Source organism: Podarcis raffonei, chromosome 4, assembly GCF_027172205.1.
Source record: "Podarcis raffonei isolate rPodRaf1 chromosome 4, rPodRaf1.pri, whole genome shotgun sequence".
Lineage (NCBI taxonomy): Eukaryota > Metazoa > Chordata > Lepidosauria > Squamata > Lacertidae > Podarcis > Podarcis raffonei.
The window spans coordinates 2,422,770-2,434,954 of NC_070605.1; the positions used below are offsets into that span (position 1 = coordinate 2,422,770).

At 48.0% G+C, this 12,185-nt stretch overlaps 2 protein-coding genes across 2 annotated transcripts in view; one reads left to right on the forward strand and one right to left on the reverse strand.

Annotated features, from left to right (window-relative positions):
- Window positions 1–12,185, forward strand: part of LOC128412303 (zinc finger and SCAN domain-containing protein 31-like) — a 275,497-nt gene that overhangs the window by 169,749 nt on the left and 93,563 nt on the right. The gene's annotated exons all lie outside the window — the stretch shown is intronic.
- LOC128412300 (zinc finger and SCAN domain-containing protein 31-like) lies at window positions 4,577–9,231 on the reverse strand. Its single transcript, XM_053385203.1, has 4 exons — window positions 9,117–9,231; window positions 5,118–5,625; window positions 4,875–4,921; window positions 4,577–4,580 (listed from the first exon to the last, which is right to left on the reverse strand). The coding sequence occupies exons 2-4, from the start codon at window positions 5,532–5,534 to the stop codon at window positions 4,577–4,579; spliced, it is 468 nt and encodes a 155-aa protein (XP_053241178.1). The 5' UTR covers window positions 5,535–5,625; window positions 9,117–9,231.

Sequence of the window (12,185 nt, forward strand, 5' to 3'; positions counted from 1 at the left end):
CACATTCCCCACACTGATAGGGTTTCTCCCCTGTATGAATTCTTTGATGGGAAGTGAGATGGGAGCTCAGACTGAAGCTCTTTCCACATTCCAGACACTGATAGGGTTTTCCCCCTGTATGAATTCTTTGATGGGAAGTGAGACTGGCGATCTGCCTGAAGTTTTTCCCACATTCCACACACTGATAGGGTTTCTCCCCTGTATGAATTCTTTGATGGGAAGTGAGATTGGAGCTGTTCCTGAAGCTCTTTCCACATTCCACACACTGATAGGGTTTCTCCCCTGTATGAATTCTTTGATGGAAAGTGAGATTGGCACTCTGCCTGAAGCTCTTTCCACATTCCACACACTGATAGGGTTTCTCCCCTCTATGAATTCTGTGATGGGAAATGAGAGAGGAGCTATGACTGAAGCTCTTTCCACATTCCGCACACTGATAGGGTTTCTCCCCTCTATGAATTCTGTGATGGCAAGTGAGAGAGGAGCTCTTCCAGAAGCTCTTTCCACATTCCACACACTGATAGGGTTTCTCCCCTGTATGAATTTTTTGATGGAAAGTGAGATTGGCGCTCTGCCTGAAGCTTTTTCCACATTCCACACACTGATAGGATTTCTCCCCTGTATGAATTTTTTGATGGAAAGTGAGATTGGCGCTCTGCCTGAAGTTTTTTCCACATTCCACACACTGATAGGGTTTCTCCCCTGTATGAATTCTTTGATGGGAAGTGAGAGAGGAGCTATGAGCGAAGCTCTTTCCACATTCCATACACTTATAGGGTTTCTCCCCTGTATGAATTCTTTGATGGGAAGTGAGATTGGAGCTCTTCCTGAAGCTCTTTCCACATTCCACGCACTGATAGGGTTTCTCACCTGTGTGAATTCTTTGATGGGAATTGAGAGAGGAGCTATCAGTGAAGCTCTTTCCACATTCCACACACTGATAGGGTTTCTCCCCTGTGTGAATTCTTTGATGGGAAATGAGATGGGAGCTCTGACGGAAGCTCTTTCCACATTCCATGCACTGATAGACTTTCTTTCCAATGATATTTTGTTGATGGGAAGTGGAATGGGAGTTTTGACTGCAGCTTTCTCCACACTCCAAATTTTTACATGGCTTCTCCTCCCTGGGGATTTTATCGTGGTCACCTTTGTTCTCAATTTCCGATTCATCACAATCTGCAATTGAGACAAAAAGGGATTAGAGCCTTAGGCACAAATAGAGAAGAACTGAAGGGAGTTGGGTGTGTGTTCATTACCTGTGTTGTTTGTCATTAACCAACATATTTATTATGAGATTCTGATGAGTTGTTGAATGTTGCTTTGTTTGATATAAAGTAGTGGTTAAAATTGTGGAAGACTTTTGGAAAAAAGTGTAGTTCTTCTTTTGGAGTAATATTATAAATTTATATATCAATGGAAAGATAATTTGATCAATAATGCAATCAAGAATGCAATCCAACAAAGTTTGTTCAATTACCTATATTTTATCAAACCCTATAGCCAAATAACCAGAAAAAGGAAGCACAACTTGCTTAGGTTGACTTTTGTCAGTGTCTTATGTGATTGCTATCAAGTTGGTCATTTAGTGAGGTTGAAAAACATAATCAAATTAAAGAAATGGCACAAAGAGTTGACTAATCACCGAGAAAGTGATGTAAAATTGTACTATTAAGTGAACAAGGCTACAGTTATGAAGAAATTAGATGAAAGATTGGGAAAAACTACACCAAAGCTGGCCTTTCTATATTTTTGAAGAGGTATAAGGAGACTCAGTCACTACAAAATCAGACCGGTAAAGGCAGGGAAAGGTGCACAAAGGCAAGTGACGATCGAAGAATGAAGAGACTGTGCCTACGTGACAGAAGAATATCATCTGGATGGATACAAGATGACATGGCGCAATGTAATGTGAAGTTGAGTGCAAGGACTGGACTAAATGTTAGAATTCTAAGAAAAAGCCATTGTTAACTCTCAAGCAAAGGTTGAAAAGATTAAACCCATGTTAACTGGACAGCAGAACAATGGAACAGTGTTATTTGGAGCAATGAGACCCAAATCTCCTTGCTTGGTAGTGATGGCATGAAATACCCAAGGAGAAGAATCAGATAAGATTTACATCCTACTTGCATTACACTGACCGTGAAACACCCAGACAGTGTGATGATCTGGGGTTGTATGGCAGCAAAAAGTGTGGGCAAAATTTACGTCATTAATGGGAATGTAAATGCCCTAAAATGCATAAATGAAATACTTGCGCCCAAACTGAAGCGTTCCTCAGGTGATCTTTTCCCAGATACTGAAGTGCACACACACACACATATATATGTATTCTATTTTCTGTTTCAACAGGATTCCGCTCCATGTCATGTTGCTGCTGTGTGCAAAAGGTGCATTCAAGATAATGACATTTCACTGCTGGAATGGCCTGGGAATAGCCCAAACTTTAACCCAGTCAGAAATCTATGGAACCGACTAAAGAAACTTGTTAGTCAGAAGCAACCCAGCAATAAAGTCCAATTAACAGAGGCAATAATTTAATCTTGGTTTCCCATTATTACACCTGCAGAACTAAAAACTTGGTTCACTTCAAGTGAAGGCGTTGTAAGGCCATAATTAAAGCTAAAGGTTACCAATGGTTTCACGTTTTTTCTTTATGACTGCTGTTCTAATAAATACTCCTTCATAAAAGTCATCGCATTACATTCTTCATTAAATTATCTTTCCATTGCTATATAATTTTATGGGATTACTCCACACAAAAGTGGTGTTATGAGCCACCAAACCTCAGAAATACACCTTTCACAAAAGGTTTCCACAATTTCGGCCACTAGGAGAAGTTGTTCATTTTAAAGTTAAAGTTCTTTTATATGGAATCAGATTGTTATTATTTATGTTTCATGTTTATATGTGTGTTGGAAGCCACCCAGAGTGGCTGGGGCAACCCAGCCAGATGGGCAGGGTATAAATATAAATTATTATTATTACTACGGTGGTACCTTGATTTAAGAATAGTCCTGTTCCGGAAAGTTTGTAAACCGAGGTACCACTGTATCATCATCACCACCACCACCACTGCTACTTCTACCTGAAATTCAATAAGCCTAGCTCTTCTCTGGGATGAATTTTGTTTGGCCCAGTCATGGCATCCCCTCCATCTCCAATGTCAGTCGTCTCTTTGGTCAACCCAAGATTGACAGGAGCAAAAACAAAAACAGAAAACCTGAAACTACTTATCTTTCCTAACAATTCTGAAGCTGACATTTAAGATGGCCTGGGCAGTTGAGACCAGCCCAATCGTGGTAGAAAAAGGAATAATCTGAGGAAGATTGTTCAAAGAGAAAACTGTAATTTACTGTTTATTGTGGGGGTGTTAGGTTCCCAGGTGTTATAGGGGGCTCTGTGAAAATAAATGAGGTTGGTCCATAGATGTATTTTTTGAATTTCCAGGCAGATACGACGATCTCACAGGGAGCCTTACCAAGAGAGGCCACGATCCCACGATTCTCCTCCATGACGTCTTTATGCAGAGCTCTCTGGTCAGGATCCAGCAATGCCCACTCCTCGTCCGTGAAACGAACAGCGACATCTTCAAAGCACACTGGACCCTAAAAGAAAAAGGGAAATGTCCTCCTCTGAGACAGCAGAAATATGATCTGCTACACAATGTTATGTTGTTTCCTTCCTGTAAATTGCGGTGTTGTTTCAATAGGATTGCTTTGCTGTACATGTTAATTATGGGTGCTTATTTTATTCTGCATTTTAATTATGGGTATTCGTCTCTGTGCAAATAGGTGGTACTCCACATGTGGTTTTCAAATCATTCTGCCTATGCAGGGATTCCAGTTTGCCAGATGGAAGGATCCACTTTCTCCTCTCCTCCTGGGCTTTTCTGGGGAGTTCCCTCCCAATGCTGTAAAGCCAAATTCAAGGGGTTCAGGGGGGCATGGAGAGGGGGAGGAATGGGGGGCAGGTCCCATTTTTCATGCGATGGGGCTGGTTAGGTGAATCCAGGCCACTATTTGTTTTCGTTTGTCAACTGCTTAGAAAACAATTTTAGCATTCAGTGATCAATCTACAATTAAAATAAGCCTATTTTGGTCTCCTGGCTCTGAGAGACAAGCAGGGAGGGTGGCTTCTGGCAGAAGGAGAGGGAGCTCCCAGTGGCTCCTCCTTCTACTGACTCACCTCTGCCTCTCAACCTTCCTCTCCCACTCGCTTCCTCCCTCTTCTGCCTCTGATTCTGCACTGCATTCTGCCACAGAGTCTCCCAGCTCACTAAGCCCTATTACCCTTTCAGCTTCTGACACCTCCTCTTCCCAGGCTTCTCCCTCTTCTCCCTCTGACCGCCCATCCTTCCTCCACCTCCACTCCTTGGGCTGAGACATCTTCCCTTCCTGGTTCCCCGGCTGCTTCCTCCCACCATTCCTCTGTGCCCAACCAGTCCATGACATTGCTCCATCCCTCAGCCTCTGTCCCCACAAGGCAGCTTCCCCTGACCTGATCTGGTTCCACAGCCGCTGCTTTCCTTCTGCCCCCATGAAAAGACGGATCAGGAGGTCTTGCCGGCATCATTCTGTCATCTGCAAGAGAAAAATGGTAATCAGGACACCAGGAGTGCCTGCATCTCTCACAGGGGAAACAGGACATCTCTAACTACAGATGGGCCTTTGAGAACGACTTACCTGCTGAGAGCATTTGGAGGTTTGTGCCCATTTCATGTTTGTTTGTGCAGAAATACATCTCCCTTCCTCTGGACCCTTCCTCCCAACTGTCACCCCCCAAAACAAGGTGAAAAAAACCCTCAGATGAGTTGGAAAACCAACAGAATGAGACCAAACGGAGAAAAACCACCTTCCTCCTTACCCATTGGCCTCTCTGCCTCACAGGAATCCAGGTCCATTTCTGCAAAGAGATACTTTCCCTGAAAAAGAAACAAGGATTCAAAACAGAGAATGGGGAGAAATACTAGAAAGAGAATGACAAAGACTTGAAGGGTGTGAGATCTCATTCCATGGATGCTTTCCCAGAAAAAGGATGGGCCATCAGCAGACCATTATGGGATGTTTTCTGACCTGTTTGGAGCCCCTTGGGAGTATCCAGAGGAAAGTCTCTCTCACCTGCTTTCTCTCTTCCTGCTTTCTCTCCTCTGCCTGACTCAGGAGGAAACCTTCGGCCAGGGCCACCGCCTGGGAACTGGTCTCCGCTCCGCAGTCCCTCAGCCAGCTCTCCATCTCCGGGGGAAGGACAGCCAGGAACTGCTCAAAGATCACCAAGTCCAGCATCTCAGCTTTCGTGTGCCTTTCTGGCTTCAGCCACTGATGGTCAAGGTGGTAGAGTCGGTTGCATACCTCTCGGGGTCCTTTGGCCTCCTGGAAGCAGAACTGCCTCACCTGCTGGCTCTGCACCTCTGAGCGGAGGGTGTCCTCCTCACCCAGGATCTTCTGCACAGAGTTTTCCCAGAATCCCCCACTGCTCCCAGTTTGGTTGGCATGGCCTCTTTCTGCTTTAGGGCCATCTGAGTCTTGCTCATCCATCTGTGCTCTCAGGAAGCCTCTGAGAGATCAGAAGGAATCCTTTGGTCTTCTGCCAGGTTCTGTCCGTCTAAATGAGAAGCTGCAGCAAATCCTACAAAGCAAATACATTGTTCTGTTACAGAATCTGTAGGACAGGGGGGGAAATGGTTCCCTGAGCAACCATGGATGCTTCTTGCTAGGAACAAGGGCTGGACTTCACCGCATCCCAGACCATGAGCTATCTTTTTGAAAAGAAAAGGAGGAAGAGGAGAAGAAATAAGTCTCTAGCCTTCTAGCAATGCAGAATGTGGAGGCAACTGAGGGGATTTCTGTCAGATTAATCAGCCTGGTTTCTGCTGCCTTCCAGTCAATGCATGAAGTCAGAACCGACTGAGAAGGGAGTTATTTGTATCTTGTGAAAAATGGATGTTTAGCTCTAGTGAGGGTCCTCACCTGGGGGTCCTCAGGAGTTGCTCCCCACCCCCACCCTCACCTCCACTCCCTGCTTCTGTCTCCTTTTCTGTACTCTCTGCCGCTCGCCAGACAGATTCCTGGGGTGGGGTCCCTTTTTCTTTGCCCTGAGGGCCAGGAATGTATCTGGCCAACCCCCAGAGGGCCAGGTGGGCGGGGCCAAAGACATCTCCCTTGATTTTTTTTATTTATTATTATTCTGTTAGATAACTTAACACAAACTGGTTGCAATGCAGCAGCCAGACTATGGCCTGGGATCCCTCTCTTTATTCCTGGTCTCTCTTTCCTTCCTTCCTTCCTTCCTTCCTTCCTGTTGTTCTTTTGGGGGGGGGCTAGGCCACCTCCTCCTCCAGCTTTGGAAAACCATTTGCACATGTTTCCTCTGTTGTGCAGTGAGGCTGAGCGACGTCACACAGAGTTAAAGTCCCAGGGACTCCTTTGTTTACAGAAAGGAGATTTTTTCTGAAGGGGGGGTGAGGCCAAATGAGTTTGGGATCCTCTGATCTGCAGGAAGGAGAGCGTGGCAGACCTGGCCCCTCCAGGGCAGGACCCTCTCCTCCCTGACTTGGGGTCCCCCCCTGCAGGAGAAGATCAGGCCCGCCCGCCCCCTCCCCTGCTGCAGCCCTGGGACCCCCACCGTCTCCCCACTGCACCCTCTGGGGAGAGAGAGAGGGGACTCACCCTTTGTCAACCTTCCTATTTTTTTGCGGAAAATTCCCTTATTCCAGCGCCGTTTCCCGCTGCTTCCTGCTGCTATCCCGGATTGTAGATAGGTGAGGCTGCTGATCCCTTATTTTCAAATCTGAAAGTTGACAGCCATGGACTCACCAGATCCCAGGAGGGGGCTGCGATTCAGCCCTTGCAGCAGAGACACCAAAGCAACACCCCCCCCTTCCTTGCAGGAAAGGACTGGGGAGGGAGGGGCCTTGGCTCGGGAGGACCTGGCTCCCCCTTGCTTCCTGGCCTCTCTAGGAAGGCAGCTCACTTCCCTTTAACCCTTGCAAAGCCGAGTCCTCCCTCGCTCAGCCCTCTCTCAGATTTTTATTATTTTTTATGCATTTTGGGGGCCAGCTGCCCCCCTAGCTATGCCAATGCCCAGATATCCTTTTGGGGGTGAGGCTCTTGGCTGGACTCTGAGCATCTCCCTCCCTTGGCCAGAAACCAGAGGAAGAGCTTGCAGGGAAAAGGGCTTTGCAGGAGGCAAGGAAGCTCCTCCTAGAATTCAGGAGTGGAGAGATAGGAGGGGATCCCAGGGTCATCTAGTCCAACCCCAGCAATGCAGGAATCTCCGCTAAAGCATCCATGGCAGATGGCCCTCCGATCTCTGCTCAGAAACCTCCAAGGAAGGAGAGTCCACCACCTCCCAAGGGAGACCTTTCTCCTGCCAAACTGCTCTTAGATGTCCCTCAAGGCAGCGGGTCCTGAGTTCTAGCACTGCTGAAACAATCGCACTGGCTGCCAAGGAGGAACCATGCGAAGTTCATAATAAATAAATCCTATTCTCATCATAAATGAGTAATACTTTCTTATACATGCTTTTTATGCTTTTTTCTGCCATTTCCCTTTGCAGAAATGCTTAATTGCTAATTCAATGGACTGAAAATGGATGGTTGTTGTTATTATATTTAGGGAAGCTTTTAATGTTTGATGGACTATTGTATTTTAATATTTTGTTGGAAGCCGCCAAGAGTAGCTGGGGAAACCCAGCCAGATTGGCAGGGTATAATTAATTAATTAATTAATTAATTAATTAATTAATTAAATTGATCAGTTGTGTGTTCTCCTTCCGGAAGAGGCAATTGGAATCTCCATGGTTGCTAATAGCATAGCGTTGAAAGTGCAGGGAAATATGGGGAGCCCTAGAGCATCTGCTTGGCAAGCAGGGTAGGACTGCACCGCATTCCAGTCCATGAGCTATCTTTTTTGGGGGGGAAAGAAGAGTAGGAGGAGAAGAAATATGTCTCTAGCCTTTTAGCAATGCAAAATGTGGAGGCAACAAATGTGGAGGCAACAGAATTTGTAGGTCGGTAGAAGAAAAAGGTTCCCTTAGCAAGCAAGAGGGAAGAATAAGAGGGAGGAGGAGGAGGGGGGGGAGGCGGAAAAAGCAGCCTCTAGCTCTCCTAGAAGAAAAATTGCAATTGAAAATGTGGAGGCAACTGAAGGGATTTCTGGGAGATGAATCAGCCTGGTTTCTCCTGCCTTCCAGTCAATGCATGAAGTCAGACCTGACTGACAAGGGAGTCATTTGTATCTTGTGAAAAATGGATGCTTGGCTCTAGTGGGGGTCCTCACCTGGGGGTCCTCAGGAGTTGCTCCCCCCACCCCACTCCCCTGCTTCTGTCTCCTTTTCTTGCACTTGGACTCTCTGCCGCTCTCCAGGCAGACTCCTGGGGTGCGGTCCCTTTTTCTTTGCTCTGAGGGCCAGGAATGTATCTGAACAAGGGCCAAGTGGGTGGGGCCAAAGACATCTCCCTTGAAGCTTAGGGTGAAGGACAGGAAATTTATTATTCTCTTAGATGGCTTAACACACACACAGCCGTTGATGCCCAGGTCCCTGGAGGCTCAGGGAGTAGCAGCGCCCATTTCTGTCTGGTTTTCCAGCAACAATCCCTTTGGGAGAGAGAGGATGTGGTCCTGGGATGCCCTGCTCTGGGTGCGAGGGGATGGCTGCCGTGGCCTCCGTGGGGAGCTGCCCTGGGAGACACTGGGAAACTGGTCCCCAATGAAGCCAGACTCTGGGCTGGGATCCCTCTCTTTATTCCTGGCCTCTCTTTCCCACCTTTTTTGTGGGGGGGGCTAGTCCACCTCCTCGTCCAGCTTTGGAAAACCATTTGCAGATGTTTCCTCTGTTGTGCAATGAGGCTGAGCGACGTCACTCAAAGTTAAAGTCCCAGGGACCCCTTTGTTTAAAGAAGGGAGATCTTTTCTGAAGGGGGGGGGTGGAGGGTCAAATGAGTTTGGGATCCTCTGATCTGCAGGAAGGAGAGTGTGGCAGACCTGGCCCCTCCCTGGCAGGACCCTCTCCTCCCTGACCTCCCCCCCCCCCTGCAGGAGCAGATCAGGCCCCCCAGGCACCCTCCCCTGCTGCAGCCCTGGGACCCCCACCAGATCCCAGAGAGAGAGGAGACTCACCAGATCCCAGGAGGGGGCAGCGAGGCAGCCCTTGCAGGAGAGACACAAAGCAACACCCCCCCCCTTCCTTGCAGGAAAGGACTGGAGAGGGAGGGGCCTTGGCTCGGGAGGACCTCCCCCCCATGCTTCCTGTCCTCTCTAGGAAGGCAGCTCAGTTCGCTTTAACCCTTGCAATGCCGAGTTCCACCCCCACCCCCAACTCAGCCCTCTCTCGCTTGGCAGAACCTCATATTCTTATTATTTGTTATTGATTCAGGGGGGCAGCTGCCCCCTGGCTCCGCCAATGCCCAGATATCCTTTTGGGGGTGAGGCTCTTGGCTGGACTCTGAGCATCTCCCTCCCTTGGCTGGAAACCAGAGGAAGAGCTTGCAGGGAAAAGGGCTTTGCAGGAGGCAAGGAAGCTCCTCCTAGAATTCAGGAGTGGAGAGATAGGAGGGGATCCCAGGGTCATCTAGTCCAACCCCAGCAATGCAGGAATCTCAGCTAAAGCATCCATGGCAGATGGCCCTCCGATCTCTGCTTAGAAACTTCCAAGGAAGGAGAGTCCACCACCTCCCAAGGGAGACCTTTCCCCTGCCCAGCTGCTCTTAGATGTCCCTCAAGGCAGCGGGTCCTGAGTTCTAGCCCTGCTGAAACCATTGCACTGGCTGCCAAGGAGGAACCAAGCAAAGTTCAAAATATATAAATCCTAGTCTCATCATAAATGAGTAATACTTTCTTATGCATGCTTATGCACGCAACAAAAGTATGCCATTTCCCTTTCCAGAAATGCTTAATTGCTAATTCAAAGGACTGAAAATGGATGGTTGTTGTTATTATGTTTAGGGAAGCTTTTAATATTTGATGGACAATTGTATTTTAATATTTTGTTGGAAGCTGCCCAGAGTGGCTGGGAAACCCAGCCAGATGGGTGGGGTATAGATACTATTATTATTATTATTATTATTATTATTATTATTATTATTACTATTGATCAGGTGAGTGTTCTCCTTTCAAAAGAGGGAGGTGGAATCTCCACGGTTGCTAATAGCATAATGTTGAAAGACTAGTGAAATATGGGGAGCCCTGGAGCATCTGCTTGGCATGCAGAATGTCCCAGGGTCAACCCCTGACATCTCCTGCAAGGGCTGGACAAAATCCCTGCCTGAAACTCTGGGGAGCTGCTGCCAGTCAGTGTAGGCCAGGGGTCCTCAAACTATGTCCCGAGGGCTCAATCCAGCCCTCCAGGGTCGTGAATCTGGCCTGCACGGCCATTTCAGAACCCGCCAAGTGTCCGAGGCTGAAAGCATCTCGCCGCCCGCTCAGTCATTCCTCGCGCAGCACTGAGGTAAATGCTACCGGCGTGGTGGCAGCTCTACCAATGAAAGGCGAGGGGGTTTCGCCCGGGGACAGGGAAGTGTTGTCTTTTGACTTGAAGAGAGGAGTTGAGGTTGGCGGTGGAAGGCAGACTTGGATCAATTCGGTTTCATTACATAGACGTTTACTTTAAAGGTGGGAGAAGGAAGTATAGTTAGTCCTATTTCTGTGAGTGGAGCAGCAGTCTTTCCGCTCATGTGGTTTACATGCTCTGAAAGTTGGGATCTGTTTTGAGATTTAAATTTTAAAAGGATGGAGTGGAACCGGATATTGACCATCTTGTTAGCCTGGGGCAGGGCTCAGCAACCTTTTTCAGCCGTGAGGCGGTCCACCATCCCTCAGACCATGTGGGGGGGGGGCAGACTATATTTTTTTTGGGGGGTGAACCAATTCCTATACCCCACAAATAACCCAGAGATGCATTTTAAATAAAAGGACACATTCTACTCATCTAAAAACACACTGATTCCCGAATCATCTGTGGGCTGGATTGAGAAGACGATTGGGCCGCATCCAGCCCCCAACCCTTAGTTTGCCTACCCCTGATCTGAAGAGCCACATTCTGGTTGAAGGAGGCCAAGATTGACCACCAAGGCTTGGGATGTCCCTCCTCCCCTGCAGTAGGGCTTGGAATCCAGGAGAAAACTCTTGGAATAGCCTTGCCAGGTGCTCAGGGATGGACTCACCTGTCCCCATGTCCTTCTCTTTGCAGATGTGCTGCGGTTGCACATCCCTCCCCCACAGGTGAGCATTGGAGAGAACCAGAGCAGGGACTCAGACCTGCCCTCCTTGCCCCCCACTCTACACTCTGGGATGTGGAGAAGCCCTCCCTTCGTGAGGAACTGGCAGCCTGACTTTTGCCTTTCAGCTGCTGGAGGAAGATCAGCTGTACCTTCAGGAGGTGATCCAGAACTGCCAGGCAGCTCACCTCAGGGGGCTCTGAACCCTGAAGTGCTCCAAGCAGGAGACGGCCAAAGCCATTCTGGTGAGTGATGGGTGGTGTGGGAGACCCCCATGGGGAAGTGGGGCTTTGGGGAAGGGGTTGTCCGTCTGCCGGAGAAGAGGACCCTACTGGCCTAGGTTCACGTAACCTGTTTGAAGGGGGAATCATCTTAGGGACTTCTTGTGAAAATCTGGGTCAGGAATGCCGTTCCTGGAATGGACAAACACACAAGACGTAACCGGCTGTGCATTCACATGAACAATACTCTTCTATATATTCTTATCACAATATCAAATGTTTATCTTGCACATAAACAACACATAAAGTGCAATAATATAGACAAGAGCCAGGGACTCTGTGGTGGGGGCAGCTGAGGGCCGTTTTGGCCCAGACTGGCCCCTGACCCTGAGATGCTTTTTCCACCCACAGGACCTCAGATGTTACGCCCTTTGGGAAAGTGGGGAGGAACAGAAACTAGCGGCCAACAACATCCCTTCTTTGCTGGCCTTTGCCCGAAGGTTCCCCCATCTCAGAGCAAGTAGCTCTCCCTCATGGATTCAGTCCTTTCAACACTTCCATCTCCCCAAGAGGCTCCCAAGGCTACTCATCCTCTGCAGTTGATAACAGACCTGACTGAAAAAAACAGCTTTGTCTTCTGGTGACACCAGAGAATTCCAGAAGACATTCACCCTTTCCATAGCATTATGGATGCACGATTCCCACAGACAAGTTTCTTGGCAAGACATTAATAATAATAATAATAATAAATA

Bases quoted from the DNA above. Each gene is read 5' to 3' on its own strand.
- LOC128412300 (XM_053385203.1), bottom strand. From the start codon at position 5,534: ATGGATGAGCAAGACTCAGATGGCCCTAAAGCAGAAAGAGGCCATGCC. The intron at 4,922-5,117 runs GTGAGAGAGACT...TTTCTTTTTCAG, and splicing joins AGCAGGAAGAGAGAAAGCAG to GGAAAGTATCTCTTTGCAGA.